The sequence below is a fragment of the Corvus hawaiiensis genome, chromosome 29, assembly GCF_020740725.1.
Source record: "Corvus hawaiiensis isolate bCorHaw1 chromosome 29, bCorHaw1.pri.cur, whole genome shotgun sequence".
Classification (NCBI taxonomy): Eukaryota; Metazoa; Chordata; class Aves; order Passeriformes; family Corvidae; genus Corvus; species Corvus hawaiiensis.
The window spans coordinates 3,263,675-3,285,614 of NC_063241.1; the positions used below are offsets into that span (position 1 = coordinate 3,263,675).

The following is a 21,940-nucleotide window of genomic DNA, read 5'->3' on the forward strand; positions in this document are numbered from 1 at the left end:
ATGGGGGGAGCGACCCCTCTCTCCCTCCCCTTCTCCCCAGCAGCCACAGTGTCCCGTGCTCTTGTAAAAGGATTTTACTCTGAATCGAAAAATAATTTAACCCCCGCTGCACCTCCAACGCCCCTGGGAGCTGAACACGGGTGAGGAGAGCAGAGCACCCCAGTCCCGCTGCCCCCCACCCCAGAGCATCACCCCCAGCACCAGTGGCTGCACCAGGGGTAGGGACCCCCCCAGGGCGACAAACACGAGGGAATGGGGGGTGCTGCCCTGAGTTCCCCAGGCCTGGACTTCCCCCAGGGCATCTGGCCCACCCTGCCTTGCCCAGAGCCTCAAACTGAAGGAAAGGTGTACCAGAATCTGGGAACAAAGGGAAGGGGGTGGTGGTCAGACCCCAAATCCCCCAGGAGCACTGGTCAGACCTGGTCAGACCCCAGAGTCTCCTGGGAGCATCAGTCAGACCCCAAAGGCCCCCCAGGAACACTGGTCAGACACAAACTCCACGGCTCCCTCACTCCTTGGGAGGCACCTGCAGCGCCGAGTAGAGCATGACCCGGCCCTCGGGCTCCTGCTTACCTGGGGGGCAAAGGGGCACTTCTGAAGGTGGGGGTCGTTTGGGGATTCATGGAAGCCCCCGGGAACGTGACCCCCGTCCAACAAGAGCCATCCCAGCAGCTCTGGCCCCCCCAGCCCCCAGAAGTGACATCCCGGCCCCCCCTTACAGGAGAGGCACTTGAGGATGTTGCGGAAGGAGCCGCCAGCAGTGCGGAAGGCCCAGAGGCCGGTGCAGAGCGTGAGGATGAAGATGGGGCCCAGGCTGGCCTCGTACCACGGGTTCAGGAAGGTCTGGGGACACAGAGAGGCGGGTCACACCTTCCTGACCCCTCCAAACAGCCATGGCAGGGAAAGGAGTGCCCAGCCCTGTGGAAACCCACCTTGAACCCCTGCTGAGCTGTGTGCCCCCAAATCCCCCGCGTGCCCCCCAAATCCTTCACTGACCTCCTCCAGCCCGGGGACCCCCAGGACTCACCAGCCCTGAGGCGAGCAAGTGGCCGCCCACCACCAGCCCCAGGCCCCCGGCGTGGCGCCGCTCACAGGCATCGAAGAAGATGACGCCCCAAAAGGTGTGGAGCAGTACCAGGGCCATGGTGAGGAAGGCTGTGGGGAGAGACACGAAGCCTCAGAGCCAGAGCCTTCCTCCTCCTTCTACTCCCTGCCGTGTCCCCGGACCTCACCGGAGGTGATGAAGTAGTACGGGGAATCCCCATGGATCCCGACGGTGCCCGGCCCGCTGGAGTCCGCTAGGATGTTGACGATGGAGAAGATGCCACTGATGATGCCGAAGGAGAGCCCGGACACTGGAGGGGAGCCGGGGGTCAGGGGAGCCCCCGCGGCCTCCACAGCCCCGGGCTTGGTGGGCTCAGGGAAGGGCAGGAGAGTTGGATGCAGCACCCGGCGCCGGGGGTCTGCTCACCGTAAGCCATCTGCCGCAGGGAGATCGGGGACCTCCCATCCTCGCTGAGGGTCGCCAGCCCTTCATCTGCCTTCCTGCCCCGCCAGAGAGAGAGCGTGAGCCCCATCCCACGGGAGAGGGGAAGGGAGAGGCACGGGCCAGCGCCGGGCGAGGAGAGGCGGCTCGTTCCCGGGGTTTAACAGGGAACAGACTGCGTGGGGTTGCTCTGGACACAGAGCCCCAACATCTGCTTTGGCTCCCCCAACCCCTGGGACACCCCAGCCACCGGCACAGCTCCCCGGGCCCCCGGGCGGGCTCTTACTTGAGCAGTTTGAAGCAGGCGAACCTGCAGAGCTCCTGCAGCAGCACGGCGGCGGCGGCCCCGAGCAGCAGCAGCGCCGCGTCCTCCCGCCCGCTGAGCTGCACCGACACGAACCAGAGCAGCGAGGCCGCGAGCAGCGACAGCAGCCAGAAAAACGCCCTGGGGGGAAAACGGGACACCCGGTTGGCGCTCCGGGCACCGGCATCGGGCAGAGCTGCTCGGTACAGCCGGGCTGGGAGCGCCCAGCGGCGCCAGTGCTGCCCCCTCAGCCCAGGGCTCCCTCACTCCGAGAACAGCTCCCTCAGCCGCCCCCGGCACCACCAGCACCCCGGGCTCCCTCACTCCGAGAACAGCTCCCTCAGCCGCCCCCGGCACCACCAGCACCCAGGGCTCCCTCACTCCGAGAACAGCTCCCTCAGCCGCCCCCGGCACCACCAGCACCCAGCGTCCCCCAGGGCTCTCCCAGGCCCGCCGACGGCCCCTCAGAGCATCCCCCAAAGGCCTCTCAGACCTCCCGCAACGGGCTCCCGGCCTCCCCAGCGGGCCCCTCAGCGCCGCTCTCGGGCCGCCCCGGCTCACCCCGCCACCAGCACGAGGACGCGCAGCGGCTCCGCCGCCACCGTCAGCAGCACGAGCGCGGCCGCGGGGCCGAACGCGATCGCGGCGCACCCGAAGAACACGGCGGCGCCCATGGCGGCCGCGGGCACCGCGCCCCCTGCCGGCCGGGAGGACCCGACCAACCGCCCCCTGCCGGCCCGGAGACCCCCGCGGTGGGGGGATAGGACCGGGCCGGGGGTCGGACCAGTCCCGGGGGTCGGACCGGGCCGGGGGTCGGACCAGTCCCGGGGGTAGGACCGGGCCGGGGGTAGGACCAGTCCCGGGGGTAGGACCGGGCCGGGGGTAGGACCGGGCCGGGGGTCGGACCAGTCCCGGGGGTCGGACCAGTCCCAGGCCGGGGACACCCAGGACAGCGGGAACACCCGGGACAGCGGGGACAGCCGGGACAGCGGGAACACCCGGGGCAGCGGGAACACTCGGGACAGCGGGGACACCCGAGACACCGCGGGGACACCCGGGACAGTGGCGGCACTGCGGGACACCGCGGGGACAGCCTGACACGGTCTGTGCCCAGCATCACCTGTCCGCAGGGTCACCCATCGCCAGGGTCACCTGTCCCCAGTATCACCCACTCCCAGTTCCTCTCCTCTCCTCTCCTCTCCTCTCCTCTCCTCTCCTCTCCTCTCCTCTCCTCTCCTCTCCTCTCCTCTCCTCTCCTCTCCTCTATTTTCGAGGAATTCCTCTTTAAACCGGCATTTTCCTCTATTCCAAGCCCTTCACAGCTCCCATTCTGATTCTGTCCCCCACCGCCGCTGTTTACAGAAGAGCTGGGAAGAGCAGGAAAACTTTATTTAGACTATAAACATTCCATCGTCCAGCAAGAACAGCCTGGCCGGCTCCAAAGCCCCTCCCTCCGGAATCCCATGGGATGGGCAGCTCATTCCCCCTCCCTCTGGACTGATGGTGCCGCAGGGAGCGCTGGGCACTGGTGCCATGAGGGGTCGGATTTTTCATCCACCTTCACGTCTCCTGCAAGGAAAACTCCAAACAATGTCCCCTCCAGCCTCTTCCGCAGGAATCCTGCGAATGCCACCTCCTGGGCACGAGGCATTGTTCAGGGAAGAACCGGAGCTACCGGCTGCGTTGCATTAATTTCCCTTCTTGTTTTGCTTCCGCCTATTAAATCTGGGAAATGACACAACGCATCCGAGAACCGCTGACTTCATCTGCACCTTCCTCCTTGGACTGAATCCCCCGACACGGCACCAGGCTCTGGATGCCCAGAGCATCCCTGGGATGCAGCCCCCTCAGCACGGCAGGAACCAGGAGCCTCCTTCTCCCTTCTTTTTTTCTCCTTTTCCTTCCTTTTCCCCTCTGTTTTGGTTCACATGTTGAGTTTTCCCTCCCTTGCTGCTCTGTTGTTGTGGCAGATTTTACTGTTGGATTTTGGCACAAAAACTTTAATAATTAAAAAATAAAGACGTAAAAGCAGAAAGATTGAGCAAAATAGGAACAGGAAACAAGGTTTTGGGATGGGAGATGGAAAAGCCCTTGGTTTGGCTCCTTTCTGTGGCTGCAATGGGCTTGCTCCCTGGTGCCAGATGTGAAGAATCGGTAAGAAAAAAAGGGGAAAAGAAAAAAAAAGAGTGGTTTCCTTTTCCATCCAGAAACACAATTCGGGATCTGCACCTGGGATGCAGGATGCTGCTGGGATGTTCCAGCTGGTCACAGCCAGGGAAGAGCAGCTGTTTCCCCCTTTTACCACCTTATGGCACATTTTATCCAGGTCCCTTAGTGGATTCTCCAAGCTTTCCCAATCTTTTCCCAATTTTTGCAAGTCTTACGCCATCACACCCAGTCCTGAAGGGTCATTCCCAGCCCTGAGCCAGCAGACCCCGCTGAATCCTGACTCCCAGCTCCCACGCCAAGCGTTTGTCCGTTCAGCCCCACCCACCCATCGGATAAGCCATAACCATCCTCACGGACCTTCCTCGCCCCTTCCCTCCCCATTCCTCTAATCCCATGATCTTTTAACCCTCCCGCGCTCCCCCAGTGCCTCCCGGCTGAGCCCTGGAGGGATTCTTCACAACGAGTTCAGATTTCTGCTTGGGTTGGGACTTTTGAGTTTCGATGTTATTTTTGTGGAGGAGGGAGAGGAGGGTCTTGTGGAGAGGAGGGTTTGAAGAGATTCACTTCCTGCTCGGCATTCCTTGGCACTTAACCCTTTGCCAAGCATCTCCCTACGGACGGGAGAAGCTCCTTCTGCAAAGCACAGAGAAGCCCAGGGAGGCTGGGAATTGGCTTTGGGATGCGCTGAAGAAGTTCTTCACTTGGGTTCACTCTTGGTAGGAAAAAAAGTCTGCTTTGGGGAATTTTTGGTTTAAAATCAATCAGATTCCTTAAAATCTACAGAAATCCTTGTTTTAAAATCAACAGGAGATGAGACAAACTTTTTGGTCACTCCCAACCCATTCCATGGCCCTGCGCCCCAAAACACAGCTCCTCCTGGACCATCCAAGACTCATCTTGCTCTTTCCTGGTTTTATAACCTCCATTTCCAAGAGTCACCAAAATATTGATTTTTCACCACCTTATTCATCTCTGTCTCCTTCGCTTCCCCTTTTCCTTCCCCCTTCAGTCCGCACCAGTTCCCACCTGGATCCTGCCGGCTCCTCGCAGGAGCTCCGCTGTCGGCTTCTCCTCCCCAGGGTGTTTTCACCCACTATAAAATAAAATAAATCTATGACTGCTCACGTTTCTTCCTCTTGATGGGGAAACTGAGGCACGGTACGGGGAAATGAAGCCAAGACAAGAAAATCCCCCAAGATTTTACGGGAAGTCAGGACTGACTCTGGCTCCCAGTCAGCATTTCTGCCTTCTCTCCCAGAAGAATTTGCTATTTATAGCTCTGCTTTGCTCCGTTAGAACGTAATCAAAACCATCCTCCCTCCATATGAGAACGCATCCAGCGGCACTAACCCTCCCCGGGGAAAACTTCCCCAGATTTGCAATTCGGCCACCCGAAACGCCTCTGCAGCGGGAAACTTCCCCCGCCGGAGCACGGGACGCGCTCAGCGCGGCTCCGCTGCAGCCCCGGGCACAGCCCGGGCACAACCCGCGCTGCCGAGGAGGCTGCTCGGCTCAACCCCCCGAGTCATTTCCTGCCTCCGGTCCCCTCGGGAAGGTCCCGCGGAGCAGGAGCGGAGCCGCTCCGGCAGCCGACACCCAACGGAGGACGATGAACTTCTGCATCGCGGTGCTCCTGGTCCTTCACTCCTTACCCGGTAAATGCGCTCCCCGGGTCTTACAGGGTTTTCCAAGGGCAATTTGATTTTAGCTCGCTGCTCTGATTATTCCCACGCTCCTGGGATGCCGCGGGGCACTGGGGGTGGGGGGGGGGGGGGGGGGGGGGGTGTCTGGAGGCTGAAAGATGTTGGGGGGACGAAAGGGGGCTGCAGGGAAAGAAATGCCGGGAAAACACGATGTAATTACTAAAGGTTCCATGAAGCCTGTGCTTGGAGAACAGTGGGACAGTGAATGTTTCCCGCATTGTGTTCAAATCGTTCGCAAATTCCAGCTGGGAGCTATTAGGAGACAGAGAAAAAAACCCAACAGGATTTCCTGAGAATTACGTGGGCAGTTTGTAGATGGGAAAGAGTGGAATCAGGGTATTTTGGGAGGAAAACCCCAACCTGGAGCTGCTTAGGGATGAGCATGATAATCCCCCACCTCTGGGAAGGTGGGATACGGAGCAGCACCGGCTGCTGAGGGGACTGGAAACTGCATCTCTGCCGTGCCAAGAGCCTTCCTCTTTCTCCTCCTTCTCCTCCTCTTCACCGAAGGAACGGACCCAAACGTGAAACATCAGGCGAGGGGATTCCCAGCTGGAAGCTCTTTTCGGGATACAGTTGCCTAATTATTCTTAGTGTGACTCCAACGCAAATACAAGAGCCAACTCGGAAGGGTTTGTGGGAAAGCTCCGCGCACAGGATAACGTGCCCCAGAGCCCGAGTTCGGCACTGCCGGAGCGTTTTCGAAGGATGAGCACGAGAAGGAGCGGGGGTGGGTGGGCAGGTCCCAGTTTCGGTCCAAATTTCCCCGAAAGCTCAGGGTGGGAGTGGGACAGGTCGAGGCGTTTGGCACCGCGACGGGTGAGGCTGCGCTGAGTCCTCCCTGCAGAGCCCCGATCCCGCCCTGGATTCTCCAGTCTCGGTCAGTTTCCAGAGAATTCCCCAATGAGAATTCTGGGACACGGGCTTCTCCCCCAGGCTTTGCCGGTACTGGGAAAGTCAGGAATATGAGAGGAAGAAGTGGGAGGGTTTGAGCTGCAGCTGGCCCTGGGCATGACTGAAGGCATCAGTCCAGCCATTAATGGTGTAACTTATAATGACAATATTATAATTATTTATGACTAAAAATGAGTATCAAACTATCAAACTATAAAAGTATCTCATTATTCCATGAGTATCTTAGTGTACTAATCTGTGACTATTAGATTCGATTCGAACATTCCCGATTAATTTGCTTTAAAGAATCCTCCCAAAAACCATGAAAACCCACAGAACCTTTGTTTGGGATAGGGAATGAGCCACTCGCTCCAACTGTGACAATGTCACATGGGTCAGAATTTATTTATAGTGGCTCAGCCCTAAGGAAACATGAGGGTCCCTTCTGGGCCCTTGGCAGCTCCACAGTCAAAGGCGCTGGAGCAGCTGGATCCTGGATGAGCGGCTCATCCCAAAGGGAGATCCACCCCGGCTCTGGGTCTGGGCTGCAGGAGCGCAGCCAGAGGCTCCATCCCCATCACGGCACCTCTCGCTTCCGGCACATCCATACCCAGAAATGAAGGAAAACCCCAGCTCTGCTCTGACCTCCCACACCTTTAGCTGGGATCTAATTACGGGTCACGTTGTAAATCCATCCCTCCCACAGGAAATGGGTTTTGCCCAAAGCACCAATAAATCAATGAAACTTCACACGACCCCGCGCCCACGGCTCGACCCGAGGCTCCACATGATGATCCGCGTGTTGTTCCTTTGCTTTCAGGGAAGGCGGAGGTCGAAGATGACGTGGAGGAGATCGCACAGGATTTATACGACTACATGGCTCATTTAAGTGAGAAATGCCTTTTTAAAAGCATTTTTACCATTTTCCACAAGCCACGGGAGGGAGTTGGGATAACCGGGGCTGGGAAGGCTGTGGGAGTCTCCATCCAGCCTCTTGCAGGCAGGGAGATGAGGCTTTGCCCACGGAAAGGCGCTGAGAAGCGACTGAATTGAGTCCTCTGCACTGACCGTCATTCAGGTTCCATGGGTTCATGGAACAGATTGGGTGGGAAGGGACCCTAAAGACTTTCATGTCACCCCCTGCCATGGGCAGGGACACCTCCGCCAGCCCAAGCTGCTGCAAGCCCCATCCAACTTGGCCGTGAACACTTCCAGGGATTTATCCAGGTTGTTCAGATTAATTGGAGTTCCACTGGCTGTTCAGAGGGGAAAAGCTGGGCGATCACAACCCAGGACATGGAGGAGGGACTCATCCCTCCCATGCTGGATAGGTGTCCCCAGCCCCCATAGTGCCACCTCACCGGGAGCTGTTTCCATTCCAGGCAACTACTATTACTCCACAGAAGATTATTACTACGACAACATCACGGCAACCCCCGCCACATACGTGTACGAGTTGGATTCATACGAGGTGAGCTGGGTTCCTCTTGGTATTCCCCTAAAAAACAGGTTTTCCTCACCCAAATCTCTGCCACAAGGAAAAATAAATGGATAAAACCTGCTGATTTTTAGACCCCAGAACAACTCCAGTGAGTTTGAGCAGAGCATCCGTGAACAGCAATCATGGAATGGTTTGAGTTGGGATTTATTTTTCCAGCTTGCACAGAAGCTGTGGGAAATTCCTTGTTTTCCCAATTAAACACTATCAAACCCATCCCAAAGAGCGATCTGTCTGCATAGGAGTTAATCCTATGCTGTTACTTACCACGTTATTTATTTTTCTCCACATCCAGACAAGCACCCTTGGAGAAGTGGACTGGGATAAGTTGTTTCCAGAAGAGAATTCCACCACCAAGATTTCAGGAAGACCAGATACAAATGCTCCAGGGGATTCCAGGGATGCTGAAGACAGTCAGGTGGGTGCTTGTCAGCTCATGAGTTCTGCCACGGGTTTTCAGCACATTAAAATGTGGGACTTTGGGACTGATTTGTTTTCCTTGACCCACCAGGACTCCCAGGAGTCATTTGGATCGTCCCTGCAATGCCACCTCAGCCTCATCATCCTCCTCAGCTTCCTGGGTCTCCTGCTATGACCCCCCCAGCCTCCTCCTCCCAAGGTACTCTGGGATTTCAACACTCACTCAAAGCATGTCCTTTAACCCAGGGAAATCCAATTCTTTCTGAAGCAGCAACTTTCCAAAGCAATGGAAAGATAACAAACCCTTCCAGGCACCCAGCTGCGAAGCCAGGGAACCCACCAGCAGCTCTGATCGCCACTGATGGCCTGCAGAGGCTTTCCAGGGCGTTTCCCAATGACCTCTTGGCATTCAATGGGACCTTCAAGGGTGCAAGCAACCAGGCACCTCCCGCTGCTCATCCACCCAAATCCCCCATTCCATAAAACCCTGCAATGGTTTGGGTTGGGATGAACCTCACAGACCAGCTGGTTCCACCCTCCTGCCCAGGTTCCTCCACAGCTCCGTCCCACCTGCCCGACATTTTCCCACAGCTGAAGCTCTCCAACATCCCAGGAAACGCCGACCCCCCTCCCGCCACACGCGGGAACTTCCTCAGCTTTTCCCTTGTTCCAGACACGGCGGCTGGGATGGTGACCAGGACACTGTCAGGCGTCGACAACGGCATCCTCTCCACGAGGCGCTGCCTCCGTTCCAGAAGCGCCGTGACTTTGTGTCCAAAGGTTTTGCTGGAGGGACGGTGCCGCCCCGTGGCGCGAACACGGAGAGCTCTGCAACGCCTCAGTCCTCTCCTATTTCCTCGGATTCTGCTGTAAATAAGAACCTCTGCCAATAAAACCCCCAACACTCGGTGCACGGTCTCTCATGGTAAATAATTCCTAACCACCACCAGGACTGGAATAACAAACGCAAACAGCGCGTGCAGCGCTTGTCCCATCAGAAGGATCATCTCGAGCCTCTAAACCCAGCCACGAGCTTCCAGCTTTGCTCCTTCCACATCGCTCTTTGCACCGTTTATTCTCCAGAAACGCCCGCAATATCTGGGTGCGATGAGAAGCTGGACCAGAAAATGTCCCGCCACCCCAACCCCCCCCCACGGAGAGCAATCTGTTGCAGAAATGGGTGACTTTGGTCGAGAAATGGGAGTTAAACTCCTTTTGGGGGGAAAGGAGCGTGATTCCACGCTCGGTGCCTATGCTGCTTTTCCTTGGAAGAGGAAGAAGGGATGGAAAACTGGCCCAGGCATACCCAGGTAACCCCACAAGACAAAAGAGGCTGAGTCAAGCCAAGGGATGGTGAGTCAAGCCAACAGGAGCTTCACGGTGGTCACAGTGCCCAGAGCCCCCGGCTCCCTCCAGACACCTCCCAGACCCCGGGAGAATGTCCCGAAGTGCCAGAGCACGCACCACGCATCTCGCTCACCTCCTCTGCACGCACGGAGCAGCGGGGCCAGCCCCTGCCTGTCCCACCATTCACAGATTACCCAGGCCCCCAGCCTCGGAAAGAAGAAGAGTTTTGTTTCCTAGGGAAGCTGAAAGGCTCGAAACGGGTTCAGAAGCGGCCGGAGGAGCGAGCCCGGATGCGCTGCCTGGCAGTGCCACCTCCTGGCTCTGTGCTGCCATAAAGGTGGATTGAAAAAAGCCAAGAACGCCCCGGAAAATTATTTAGGATCAAACAGCAGTGAGATTTCCAACCCTGGAGTGGAGTAAAAAGCAATTAAAGGAAAATAAAAGATGTGGATGAAGGTTATGAGTTTATTCCTAAAAACCATCCCTCTAATGCAGACACGGAAAATAAACCGGTTTGTTGTACCCCGGCTTAACTATGAATTGTATCGCTCCCTTCCAGAGCAAATCCTCCAGGTACAAACCTTCCCGACCCAATTCTCACCTTCCAGTGGTGTTTCGGGACTGGGATGTCCTGACACAACCACACCAGGGATGGACAGCTGGACATGCCCTCTCTGCTCCCAAAGCTGGGAATATTCACCCAGACCCCTTCAGTCCCAAAATGACACCATCCTCCCGGCTCTTTCACAAGCTCCTTTCCCAGACTTTTTCCCCCCACTCGGAGGGTGGTGGTGGCTCCACAGCCACCATCTCCATGAGCAGCCACCCAGCTTTCCTGGCAAACCGCCGGCATAAGCAGCTTTAACGCCAAGAGGATTTTCCCTGCAGTTGTGAGAACCTTTCCCAGCTACCTCCCGGCAGGAAGCATGCAGAAAGCTCTCAAGGTCTCTGGCGTTTTCCAGCAGCTCCTTATCAAACCATCCCGGCGCCAAATCCTGCCGCGCCTGCTCCCAGCACAGCTCCCACAATCCGGGAGCGACGTCCCGGGGGCGCTGCAGCCCACGAGGGCTATTTTTGGGTTTCAGCCCCAAAAGCACCAGTGAGGGACACAGAAACACAGTCAGGGAAGAGCCACCCAGAGCCAGCAGTGAGGAGGGAACCGGCTCCAGGCCTGCAAACACCCTGTTTAGTGACCTGTGAAGGTGATTTTGCGCAGATTTAGGCAGTTAGGGATGGGGGCTGGGGCTGCTCTCCTGCATTTAATATTCCCAAGTTCTTGTCTTCCCTCGGTGAATTCCCAACTTCTTGTCTTCCCTCGGTGAATTCCCAACTTCTCATCCTCACCACTGATGGATTATTGTCCATCAACACGGACCTTAGGTCAGCCTTTCCAGCTCCACTGTGGAGAACAGGAACTGTTTCCATCCACATCCTGTGGATCCGAAACACAAGTAGATAATCATTCACCTGCTTCTCCTTACCTCTCCCATTTTTCCTCCATTCCCGAATCCACAATATCTGGCCTTTCCAACACCATTTTTAACCCTTTTCTAAAATACAAGACAAAGTCCTTGGCTGACCTCTCCACATTTGATCCTGAAACAGGAAATATTTTCTCCATGGAGTTTACACAAAGCCGGAACAAACCCGAGATTCCCATGTTGGGTTGTTGGTTTTTGTGTTTTTTTAATTCTGTCACCAAGTTGCCAAAATGCCTCCGGTTACTTGTGCCTCCAAAGTTAAAAGAGTCAACATGTAAATATTTGGAACTGCTTGTCCCAGAATTGTCCTGCCTGGGCATGAGGGATATGAGCGGCTCGCAGGCTCTTTTCAAGGATCATTTTCCAGGAGAAAAGCTTCAATAGAGAAACATTCATTCATTTTAAATAGGAAAAGAATTTCCATAGGGATATAAATCCCATCTATCCACCCAGGGAGATCTAAATTACATATATCCAACTAGAGGGGAATATAAATCCCATATATGCACCCCGAGGGGAATACGAATCCCAAGTATCCACTCAGAGTGGGATGTGAGTCTCATCTATCCCCCCACGAGGAGCTCAGATTTTAGGAATCGGGCTATTCCCCAGCTGTGTGAACAAGTCTCCCCTCCCCGATGCGTTGGCAGTCCTGCCGTCGCCCAAATTAACCAAAAATAGCACAAATTCCCAGAAGCCGCTGCACCCTAGGGCGAGTGAGACCCCGGGCCCCCGCCCGTGACACCGGGCGTGTGACCCCCGCGGGAGCGACGGGAGGCGCCGAACGGCCCAGGACCGGGGCTGCGAACCTCTCCCCACCTCGAACCAGCACGGGACCCACGCGCGCCCCGAGGCTCACGGAGCTCCCCGGGGAGGGAGCGGCGGGGGCGGCCCCCGCGGGCAGACCCCGCCCGAGGCCGGGCAACGGGGCGTGGCGGGGCAGGACCCCAGAGGGAGCACGGGCGGGGATGGCCGCGCACAGCCCGGCCCCGCAGCGGCCGCGACCCCCGGCCCGACCCGGCCCACCCCGGCCCGGCCCGGCCCGGCCCCGCAGCGGCCGCGACCCCCCGCCCGGCCCGGCCCGGCCCGGCCCGGCCCCGCAGCGGCCGCGACCCCCGCCTGGCCCGGCCTGGCCCGGCCCGGCCCGGCCCCGCCCCGCAGCGGCCGCGACCCCCGCCTGGCCCGGCCCGCCCCGGTCCGGCCCGGCCCCGCAGCGGCCGCGACCCCCGCCCCGGCCCGGCCCCGCAGCGGCCCCGCCCCCCGCCCCCCCCCAGGGCCGCCCCGGGCCCGCGCGCGGCCCCGCCCCGCGTGCTCCGGGCGCGCGCACCCGCCGGCCCCCCGCGCGCGAGCATAAGCCCCGCCCCCCGCGCGCCCGGACGGGCAGCGCGCGCGGCCAATGGCGCGGCGCCCCGCGCGCCAATGGTGGCGCGGCGCGGGGAAGCCCCGCCCCGGGGCGTGGCGTGGCCGGGGGGGGGCGCCATGCGCCGTGTCATGGAGGCGCAGTGTGCGGGCGGCCATTGACGGTGCCGGAGCTGCGGCGGAGCGGCGCGGCCGGGGCGGCCCCGGCGACCCCCGACCCACTCCCGGCGCGCTCCCGGCGGCCGCCGCAGCCGCAGCGACCCCGCGGCCGCTCTCGGCCACCCTCCCTCGCCAGTGCGGAACCGCGGGAGGGGGGGCGATGGAGATGAAGAAGCGCATCAACCTGGAGTTGCGGAACCGGGCCCCCGAGAAGGTGAGGGGCGGCGGGGCCGGTGGGGCGCGCTCCCCCCGCCCCGTGGAGCCGTCGCCGCCGCCTCGGGGCGCGCGGGCCCGGCGGCACCGCCGCCGAATCTGGGTCAGCCGTGGCGCAGGGCCCGGCGGGGCGCGGGCGGCGCTTCCGGCGCGGCCCCGGGACCCGCGGCCCCCCCCGCGTTCCCCCTCCGCCTCCTCCCTCGGGGTGCCCCGAAGTTCCCGGGGGGCGCGGCGGCCTCGGCTTCCCCCGACGTTAATCCGCCGCTCTCCCCGGCCGCAGTAAACAGGTCATGGCGACGGCCCCGGCCGCGGCCCGTCGCTCATCTCGGCGCCTTTAATTAGTATAATTAACCTTGTTTCCCGCGCCCGCCGCCCCGCCGGGCGTGCCGTGGGGTGTCCACAGCCCTCCCGCGTCCCCTCGCGCTTCCAACTTCCCGTTTCTTTGGAAGGAGCCAAAAAAAAAAAAAAAAAAAAAAAAAAAAAAGAAGCCCCGAGCCCCTGGAATCGCGGGAGCGCACGTGCGCGGCGGGGCCACCCGCTGCCCCCGCCGCCTCCCCGGCCCCACGCGTGGCTCCGGAGCATCGCTCCCCGGCCTCCCCCTGAGGAAATGAGCGCCTGGTTCGTCCCAAGAGTAAAGTCCTGAGACGTTCGCTTTCCCTGACCTGGCGCATGTGGGTTTTGGGGGAAAAATCTGCCCAAAACTGTTGATTTAACCCACCGAGTCGTGTTTGCGGGTGGCAGGTACCCGGAGAGGCCTCTTCGGGCTGCCAGCGTGCGGCTGCCGGGGACGAAGCTGGGAACCTCACTCTGTCTCCAGCAGCTTTCCTTAAAACTCGGTGTTTGTATGGAATAATGGAGTCTTTTTAATGAAAGAAATAAAGTAATAGTGGGAAGCTGGCTTCGTGCCCCTGGGGGTCTGCAACACTCCCAAAATCTTGTTAGTGTGCAGGGAAGGGAAGAGTCACCTTGTGCCTGTCCTTTACCGAGTGGATGATCCACTCTGGATAAAATAATTTTAAAATAGTTGGCTGCTTCTTGTTGCTGCTTCTGCAAGTATGCAACCTGTATTGATTATCAAGTGGCTTAGGCACAAGGAAATTATTTATTTGAACTCAGTTAATCTCCAGGACTCTCTGGGAAAATAATCTGGAGTCGGAAGGTTTTAGGTTCAGAGGGAAACTGGTTTTATGAGTTTGATTATGCACAGTTAAATGATGAGTCCTGAGGAGAAGTCAGCAGTTGGCTGCGTAATGGGCAGCTGATGCACCCTGGCTGCAGTGGTTCTGTGGGGACCTGTTCCAGTGTACTCCATCGGTGGAGTTTTGGGGTCAGCTGGCAGTTTTTGCAGAGTTTGATGTGTGCTTGGAGGAGGGGAAACTGCTGCATAATTTTAAAATTAGGTGGGTGTTGGTGATTTCAGGGCAGAAGTCTGGTCTGATTTTAAATCAAGCCCCAAACCAGCAGCCACTGCCCAGTCCCTGGGTTGGGGTTCAGGTGAGTGTGGGGGTTCGCTGCTGTGGCACCCACACGTGCCTCGCTGGCCTGTTTGCAGGTGACGGAGTTGGTGCTCGATAACTGCCGGTCCAGCAACGGGGAAATCGAAGGGCTCAATGACTCATTTAAGGAACTCCAGTTTCTCAGCATGGCCAATGTTGAGCTGACGTCGCTGGCCAAACTCCCCACGTTGAGTAAGCTCCGGAAGGTGGGTATCTCCTGGCTGCCCGTGCTTTGGGACGGCAAACTCATAGGTGACAAGCACTCGTGGTTGGACTTGTGTGGCGCTGAAGGTGCTTCATGGGCCTCTGAAATGTATTTTTAAGATCTGAATAGTTGTGGGTGTCTCCAGTTGGTTATGGCGAGTTGGGCTTGGTCAGCGATTCTTGGGGCAGTAGCTGCTTGGCTGTGGACATTGTGAAGGTTGGCCATGCCTTGCTGACCAGGGGGCCTTGGTAAGAGGCCCTTGGGTTGCTCATTGCTGGCAGTGAACTCCAGTCCTGGTAACTTAAAACTGAGGTGCCCAAACCCGTGAGACTTTTAAGGAACAGTTTATAATTCGCAATTTAAAGGAACTTTTTGACAGCCAAAGCTTGTTACCTTGGGTGAGTCTTCAAAAGTGATTACACTCTTAAAGGGAGAACAATTAACAATGATGCAGCTGAATCTAAGGCTGAAAATCCAACTGTTTAATTCCTTTTTTTCTGTACAATAGCTGGAGTTGAGTGACAACGTCATTTCTGGAGGCCTGGAGGTCCTTGCAGAGAGATGTCCGAATCTCACATATCTAAATCTAAGTGGCAACAAAATCAAAGATCTTGGCACTGTGGAAGCTCTTGTGAGTATGAAGTGGGAGGGGCTCTGGGGAGATTTAATAAATACGATTTTCTATCAAGAACCCTTAGTATTTTTGCAATGGATTGGTACAAAGGTTCGTCAATCTTGTGGTTGGTCCGGTCTGATGGACTCTGTGCCACGGTTATAGGACAGCTTGTGTAACCCCCCTACTGGAAAATGCTTCTGTGTCGGGAATGGGATGTCCCAAATCAGAGATGGTTTGGCTTGTTTCATTTTTGAAGAAAAAGTGGCCAAGGTGTGTTGTGCTGATTTCCCTGTGCTTGTTCGTTAAGGCGTGTTTGTCTGATGAGTTTTCATTAAACTGTGAAGTGACTCAGACACGGGTGGGATACAGCCAGGAGTGGGACAGTGAAGCAAAGAAGGGAGCTGCCAGTGGTGATCCATTTGCCTGTTTTTCTGGATGATTTGGGTTTCTGTCCAAAACTGGGCTCTGCACACATAACCCAACCCCCAAGCTGTGGGGGAGTGTGGGGGTTCGGGAGCTGTGTGGGAGTTGTTCCACGAGTGCCTTCATTGGGGATTCAGACACTGCCAGCAACTTGGACTGAACTTTGAGGGAGAATGACTAGAAATGAGGGATGAGGACGAAGTAAATTCAGTTATGCTTGGGCTGTGACCCTGCTGTATCCAGGAGCACCACGGGAAAAAACCTTTTCATTTATTTTCAGCAAAATCTGAAGAACTTGAAGAGCCTTGACCTGTTCAACTGTGAGATCACAAACCTCGAGGACTACAGGGACAGCATCTTTGAGCTGCTCCAGCAGATCACATACCTGGATGGGTTCGATCAGGAGGACAACGAGGCACCAGACTCAGAAGATGATGATGACGGTAAGTTCCTGAAACAAACGGGGTAGGAATGGGATGCTGGAATAAAGGTCTCAGTGTAGCGCAGGGAATTCCTGAGCACACGAGTGCAATTCTGCTTGTGTTCCTGAAGAGCAGAGCCCAGAGCGTGTTTGGTATTAATGCACTGATACAGAGCAAAAACTCCCATCAGAGGGTTCCAGTCCTGCAGAAGCCACCTAGGCTTAAGGGAATTGGACTAAAGACACTTTTGCAAAGGCACAAATATTCTCGAAGTTGTTGCCAGCTGTAAAGCCCTTTGTGCTACTGAGTGATACAGAGCGAGGGGACACGCACGCTATTTTGAATAAAAAATTATGACTTTACAGGGTTTGGTAATGGCTTCAGCCCCCTGCTTCAGTATAATACAATTTTTAGATCCAAAAGCATACATAGTTCCTTTTGGTCCCACCTTAGTTGCAATCCTTAAAGGGGGCTCTTCTGGCTGTCAGCCCCTTCTGCTGGCAGGGGTTTACATTTGTAGCTCCTTCAGACATCGAGAGTTTTGCCTGAAGCTTGTGATGGAAAAACACTGGGAGTCTTTCTTAGAGGAAAAAAAGACAAGATGTAACTTGGTTACAATTATGGTCATTTCCCATGTGTTGCCTGGATTTAGAAAAAAACAGTAAAAATCCCCAAATCCTTCAGGAAAAAAACTATTAGAGCCAGCCCATCCTGCTATATTCAGAGAGGAGTGAATGGAACTGACCTTCTGGCCTATATGTGTGTCCTTCACTGCAGAAGGGGATGAAGATGATGATGATGATGAGAACGAAGCTGGGCCTCCAGGAGAATATGAAGAGGAAGATGATGAAGATGATGGAGCTTCAGATTTGGGGGAAGGTGAAGAGGAGGAGGAAGTTGGTCTTTCATACCTGATGAAAGAAGAAATTCAGGTAAAGTTTGTAAATTCTGCCAAATGCAGAAAGCAAAGAGAAACTCCTGTGGGGTTCTGTGGTTATGGAAAACAGTTCTGGTACAGTTCCCAGAGCACGGAAAACAGCCACCTTTCAGAAGGTGATGAGTAGAGTCGTGTAGCTATAGACTGGTCACACAAATTACAGGACAGAAGTAAATCCCTGGGTCCTGGTCAGGTCCTCCTCTCTGATGGCTGCAGGGTCTCGACAGGAGAGCGTGTCTGGTGTGGGGTTTGTGTGTGCCAGCAGCACCCATGTTTTGGATCAAAAGCTCCTGTGGCCAGCCAGTACTGGCTCTTTGATAAGAGTTTGCTTCCTGTTGGAGTTAATGCGGAGTGGGTTTAATTCCAGTATTCCAAGGACAAATATCGGGGGCCTGTTTTCCCATTTTGACTTGTCACACTCCCGTGTATAAAATTCCACCAAGCAGAGGGACATAAAAACAAGACTTGAGTTTGTCGAATTCTCTGGAGCTGATGGTTAATTCGTTTGCATTTCTCATCTATCAGCTTTAGAACAAGACGAAAAAAACCAACACAACAACTTACTCATTTTCACAGAAACTTGGGAAGATGATGCTGTTGTACACTTTTTCCTCCAAGCCCTTACTGACTGCGGGTTCAAAGGAAATCTAGAGCTGCTGGCATTTGTCTCAGAGTTAATTTGTTAATAACCTTGAGCTGGCTTAAGGCAGTGAACAGTGGAGAAAAGCAAAGAAATGAGACTCTGGGGCTGACTGATGCCCTGGTGGGGAAAGTGCAGGGAATTCCTGGATTTCTGCTTGGGATCATCATGGAAGCAAGACTTTGATAAACAGCAATTGTAAAAATGTCTCCCAATTTTTGTACAGGATGAAGAGGATGATGATGACTATGTTGAAGGAGGTGATGAGGAGGAAGAAGGTAAGTGCTTAAGTATTCAAGTTGTGACTGAAACAATCAATTCTTTATAATTCTTTGTAGGGTTGGGACATGTGTGTTAACACAAAAACAAAATAAAAGTAAAGTAAAAGTGAGGAAGAAACAACAGTTTTCTGAAAGGAAAGACATTGTCTCTTAGGCATGCAGAGAGGAGCGGGACTCTGCTGTGCATCTTATTATTCACATACCTTGAAAATATCTCTCAAGTGCACCAGAGTCTCTGCTGGCAAAGCCTGACAGCCAGGAGCAGCTGGAGCTTTCCCTTTATCCAGCTGAAAGTGGCTTCTCCATAAGCAATTCTACTACAGGAACAAAGTTCTGTTTGCAAGAAGTGGCTTACTGGAGTATTTTTTAATAAGATTTTTCATCAAAAATTCCACGTCTCTGTAAAGACAAATCCCAGAATTTGTCCCCAGCTGAGCTCCCATCTCCTCCACATGCTGGGCTCAGTGGAGCAGGTTTGGGAGCTGGATTTTCCACTTGTAAAAACGGGAATTCTGAGGGAGCAGTGCGAATTCTTCACTTAGTACAAATGCAGCCCTGGAGTCAGGGTGGGCCATTGGCCAGGGAACGGCTGCTGGGGAATTCACGGGTTGGAGGGGGCGGCGTTGCACTGCGGGCTCCCGCCAGCAGAGCGCACAGCGCTCCACCCGAGCCCGGCCTTTTCCTGCAGAAAAACTCGGGGATATTGTGCAGGATCCTGGTGCTGGTCACGCAGGGATGTTCCGCCAGGAACGCGTCTGCACCGCACACGCTCCCCGCTGCTGTCACCGGGCTGTTCGGTGCTGTGTGGGCAGAGCGTAATGGGCTGTGTGCATCCCTCTCTCCTTAGCAGAGGGCGTCCGAGGGGAGAAGAGGAAACGAGAGCCCGAGGATGAAGGTGAGGAAGAGGAAGATTAATTTGCAGGACCAGACTCTCCAGTTATGGAAGACGCAATAGTGATTATGCAGCTCTGTATGTCCATGTACCATAGATGTCCTGACAGAAATCCTATGTTAACTTTTTATAGCAGAAGTGTGGTTTTACTATTCCTGCCCCTTTTTATCATTCCAGATAAGCTCTGGTAGCCCATAGGGAACCTTCTGTAGAGAACAATTTTCAGCCCTATAATCATTGAAGCCATTGGCAAATTCCCCCCCCCCCCCCCCCGACTTTTCTTTGGAGCTCTTTAATTTCGTACAATCTTGCTGTGTTGGTCATTGTTAGCCCTGAATCCAACCCCATGCCACATGGGTTTAATACTGGGAGTTTTCATTCAGGATTTTAAAAGTTTTTACACTTAAAAAAGCTGAATAGAAAAACGTTCTACCGCAAATTCCCCACTCTCTTAAATCAGTTGACTCTAGGCCAAGATTTCCATGGATTCAACTGGAAACCCCCAACTGGATGACACCCATGGTTAAGTTTTTAAAAAAGTGACTCCTGTGATTGTTTTGAAGGCTCCTCTCTCTTTTGGGTGTTCCAGGGTAAAGCCACAGTGCGTTTCAGAAGATGTTTTTGTTTTCCTGCTTGCTCCAATGTTCAGTGTTTGGAGTATTCACTAGATTCCTTCAAGGGTGTATTTTGGCAAACTGAAAGAGTTGTGGTCCTTAAAGGGTTGCAATCCATAAATTTTCTCCCAAGTCCATTGTCACTGCAGGTATTAACAGAGTAACTATGTGTAGTTTTAAACCTTTTTGCTAGAAATCTTTGTTAAACCTTCACTCACTTTGCTCTTGCATTGTTATTCTGGGAATTCTGCACCACTCATGGCTATAAAATGTATAAAATAGATGAAATATGCATTTCTGATGCAGAAGTGAACGGGTAACTCCTCCAAGCGTGTTGTTTTCCACCCCCCCCCCCCCCCCCAGCTTTCCTAGAACTGTTGAAGGGAAGGATGAACCCAAGTTGGCCCTTCTCTGCACGTCACCTCTTAAACTGTTTAAATCTGGCTGTAGGCAAAACGCTTGGTTTGTGTATAACAGTTGGGAATATTTGGGGGTTTATATCGAGTGGCTGCAGAGACACGTCAGGAGCAAGCATGGGGGATGTGCAGAGAAGCTTTTTTTCTAGCAGCCTTTGTAATTCCTAATCTGCCCCAATGTATCATCTTTCCTGTTGGAAACAAATTTTGACTTCTGGCATTCTTCCTTCAGGCGTGATCTGGGTTTCACACAGTGTAGTCACGGTATCACACTGACTGACATTGTCTCACATAGGTCCTGAACCAAATATCACACACAGCTTTATTCCAGAGACTTATTTTTGTATCTGTCCTGGCTGTCACTAGCTGCCGGAAACTGGGGAGAGCCTGCGGGTGGGAAGAAGGAGGTTCCTGGGCCTAAGCAAGTCAGTCCCTCATCACCTGGTTGGTTCCCTGTGGATGTTCCTTGGGAATTTCACACACTAGTTCAGTGTGACCTCCAGCTCTTCAGTGGAGTTTAGATCGTGCAGGGTTGAAGTTCTGCAAAGCCCCACTCCCTGTGTGTGTGGTTTTTTCCCCCCAACTAGAGCCTTAACTCTGGGTGTCTCCTGTAGCTGTGTAGCGGGGCCGAACCTTCCCGGCCTTGAAGCGGAGTCAGGTGGGCAGTGGCACACTCGGGAACAACTGGCTCCTTGGGCTTTGTGTTTTTTAAGGAATATCTCTAAAGACACTAGAAAAGTCGTGGTGAAACTTCCTTTGCAGCCACAACCAAGTCCTGTGTTTGTGATGAGTCCTGGGCGGGTCAGTGCACAGCTGTCATGTCCTGGAGGCTCTGGGCGAGGCACTCACTCCGTGCTCAGCTTTGAGAGAAAAAGTGTTTTCCCATCCTTTTGCTCACTGTCTTTAGATTGAAACTCGTTATTTATAAGTGTGTACGTTAGAGCACCTCCATGTCAGGGTTTTACTTAACTGTTACTGATGCAGATAAAATTAGTTTTAAATGGAAAAAAAGAGTCTATTTTGATGGATTAAAATTATGTGGGTAGTGGGCTTGTTTGGATAAGCGAGTCCAGCTCCTGAGACCAGACAGAGTTCCCTAGGCCAGACTTCCCACTTCCCAAACACCCGCAGTGCCGTGCGTCAGCCACCACGTGGAACCTGAGCCCTCACAAACCCAACTCCCCAAGAATCTGTTTGTCCCAGTGTCACCATCCCCGGTCCCTTGTCCTCCGCTCGGCATGCAGCAACAGCGTTTTTTAACGAGGAATTCAGAGCCTCCAGATAACTTTTGAAACTTTTTTGCTTGGTGGGTGGTCTTTTCATGCAAATACGTCAGGGTGGGTTTTATATTTTGTAGAGGTTTTGTCCTATTTTAATGCTCTTTGTATGGCAGTCTGTATATAGTGTGGTTCGGTTCCTTCTCCGACTCTTTCCTGAAACTTTGGAGTAACTGATTTTGTGCAACTGTGTTTTGAATAAAGCCATGACAGTGTTAAATTAAAGACAACAGCCCTGCAGCACTCTTCTGGTAACTTTTAGTTGTAACAAAACATGTTTCCTCCCCATGTGTGCTGTAAATTTTAAATTAAAAAGTTTTCAAACCGAATTATTTCAAATAAATTGAGACTATTGTATTGGATTACTTCTCGGGGTATGTCCACCTGTGGAGAATAGAACGTTTCTCAAGGAATGGAGTAAGAGGGAATTTTCTTTCCTGTTACGTTTAAGTGGGGTGGAAACCTGCAGAATTGGTGTGTCTTTCTGGGGATGGAATTTGGATGTGTGGTGCTTTAGTCCTTGGTAACGTTGTAACAGTTGAGGATGTTCTGGAGAACCTGGATGGTTCCCTGAGTGCTTCCAGGTGAGTTTAACACAGATGTCATCGACATCCGACTCTGGGTGAGTCTTGAGATCTGCTTTTCACAGATCCTGCCTTGTGCCTGGCAGCCTGAGCCAAGTCTGGTG

General features: G+C 54.5%; 3 protein-coding genes and 2 long non-coding RNA genes across 7 annotated transcripts; 3 read left to right on the plus strand and 2 right to left on the minus strand.

Moving 5' to 3' along the window:
- Window positions 1-59: 59 nt before the first annotated feature.
- On the minus strand, window positions 60-2,479 carry APH1A (aph-1 homolog A, gamma-secretase subunit). 2 transcript variants are annotated; one of them, XM_048288938.1, is made up of 7 exons: window positions 2,352-2,479; window positions 1,773-1,931; window positions 1,472-1,545; window positions 1,233-1,355; window positions 1,028-1,155; window positions 720-843; window positions 60-573 (listed from the first exon to the last, which is right to left on the minus strand). In XM_048288938.1, the coding sequence occupies exons 1-7, from the start codon at window positions 2,462-2,464 to the stop codon at window positions 509-511; spliced, it is 786 nt and encodes a 261-aa protein (XP_048144895.1). In that variant the 5' UTR covers window positions 2,465-2,479; the 3' UTR covers window positions 60-508. The 2 variants fall into 2 exon arrangements, with proteins under 2 accessions (XP_048144895.1, XP_048144896.1); XM_048288939.1 differs by having other exon boundaries at window positions 997-1,155.
- A 228-nt stretch (window positions 2,480-2,707) lies between these two features.
- LOC125318345 lies at window positions 2,708-3,821 on the plus strand. The gene is made up of 2 exons (XR_007200326.1): window positions 2,708-2,892; window positions 3,103-3,821. It is a non-coding gene; the product is annotated as an uncharacterized LOC125318345 (long non-coding RNA).
- LOC125318346 lies at window positions 3,159-5,049 on the minus strand. The gene is made up of 2 exons (XR_007200327.1): window positions 4,986-5,049; window positions 3,159-3,359 (listed from the first exon to the last, which is right to left on the minus strand). It is a non-coding gene; the product is annotated as an uncharacterized LOC125318346 (long non-coding RNA).
- A 122-nt stretch (window positions 5,050-5,171) lies between these two features.
- On the plus strand, window positions 5,172-10,343 carry LOC125318344. Of its 2 annotated transcripts, XM_048288941.1 has the most exons (6): window positions 5,172-5,614; window positions 7,377-7,445; window positions 7,939-8,027; window positions 8,350-8,472; window positions 8,566-8,673; window positions 9,148-10,343. In XM_048288941.1, exons 1-5 carry the CDS (start codon window positions 5,284-5,286, stop codon window positions 8,647-8,649), a joined length of 696 nt encoding a protein of 231 aa, XP_048144898.1. In that variant the 5' UTR covers window positions 5,172-5,283; the 3' UTR covers window positions 8,650-8,673; window positions 9,148-10,343. The 2 variants fall into 2 exon arrangements, with proteins under 2 accessions (XP_048144898.1, XP_048144897.1); XM_048288940.1 differs by having other exon boundaries at window positions 8,566-10,343.
- A 2,458-nt stretch (window positions 10,344-12,801) lies between these two features.
- ANP32E (acidic nuclear phosphoprotein 32 family member E) lies at window positions 12,802-21,581 on the plus strand. The gene is made up of 7 exons (XM_048288935.1): window positions 12,802-13,034; window positions 14,586-14,735; window positions 15,243-15,365; window positions 16,054-16,216; window positions 16,973-17,127; window positions 17,999-18,050; window positions 18,901-21,581. Exons 1-7 carry the CDS (start codon window positions 12,981-12,983, stop codon window positions 18,966-18,968), a joined length of 765 nt encoding a protein of 254 aa, XP_048144892.1. The 5' UTR covers window positions 12,802-12,980; the 3' UTR covers window positions 18,969-21,581.
- Window positions 21,582-21,940: the final 359 nt, after the last annotated feature.

Excerpts from the sequence above, each read along its gene's own strand:
- APH1A (XM_048288938.1), bottom strand. The coding sequence starts at position 2,464 with ATGGGCGCCGCCGTGTTCTTCGGGTGCGCCGCGATCGCGTTCGGCCCC. Across the intron at positions 844-1,027 it reads ACTTGCTCGCCTCAGGGCTG|ACCTTCCTGAACCCGTGGTA; the intron begins GTGAGTCCTGGG and ends CTGTGTCCCCAG. Across the intron at positions 574-719 it reads CATCCTCAAGTGCCTCTCCT|GTAAGCAGGAGCCCGAGGGC; the intron begins GTAAGGGGGGGC and ends TTTGCCCCCCAG.
- LOC125318344 (XM_048288940.1), top strand. The coding sequence starts at position 5,284 with ATGAGAACGCATCCAGCGGCACTAACCCTCCCCGGGGAAAACTTCCCC. Across the intron at positions 7,446-7,938 it reads CGACTACATGGCTCATTTAA|GCAACTACTATTACTCCACA; the intron begins GTGAGAAATGCC and ends TTTCCATTCCAG. Across the intron at positions 8,473-8,565 it reads GGGATGCTGAAGACAGTCAG|GACTCCCAGGAGTCATTTGG; the intron begins GTGGGTGCTTGT and ends TTGACCCACCAG.
- ANP32E (XM_048288935.1), top strand. The coding sequence starts at position 12,981 with ATGGAGATGAAGAAGCGCATCAACCTGGAGTTGCGGAACCGGGCCCCC. Across the intron at positions 17,128-17,998 it reads TGATGAAAGAAGAAATTCAG|GATGAAGAGGATGATGATGA; the intron begins GTAAAGTTTGTA and ends ATTTTTGTACAG. Across the intron at positions 18,051-18,900 it reads AGGTGATGAGGAGGAAGAAG|CAGAGGGCGTCCGAGGGGAG; the intron begins GTAAGTGCTTAA and ends CTCTCTCCTTAG.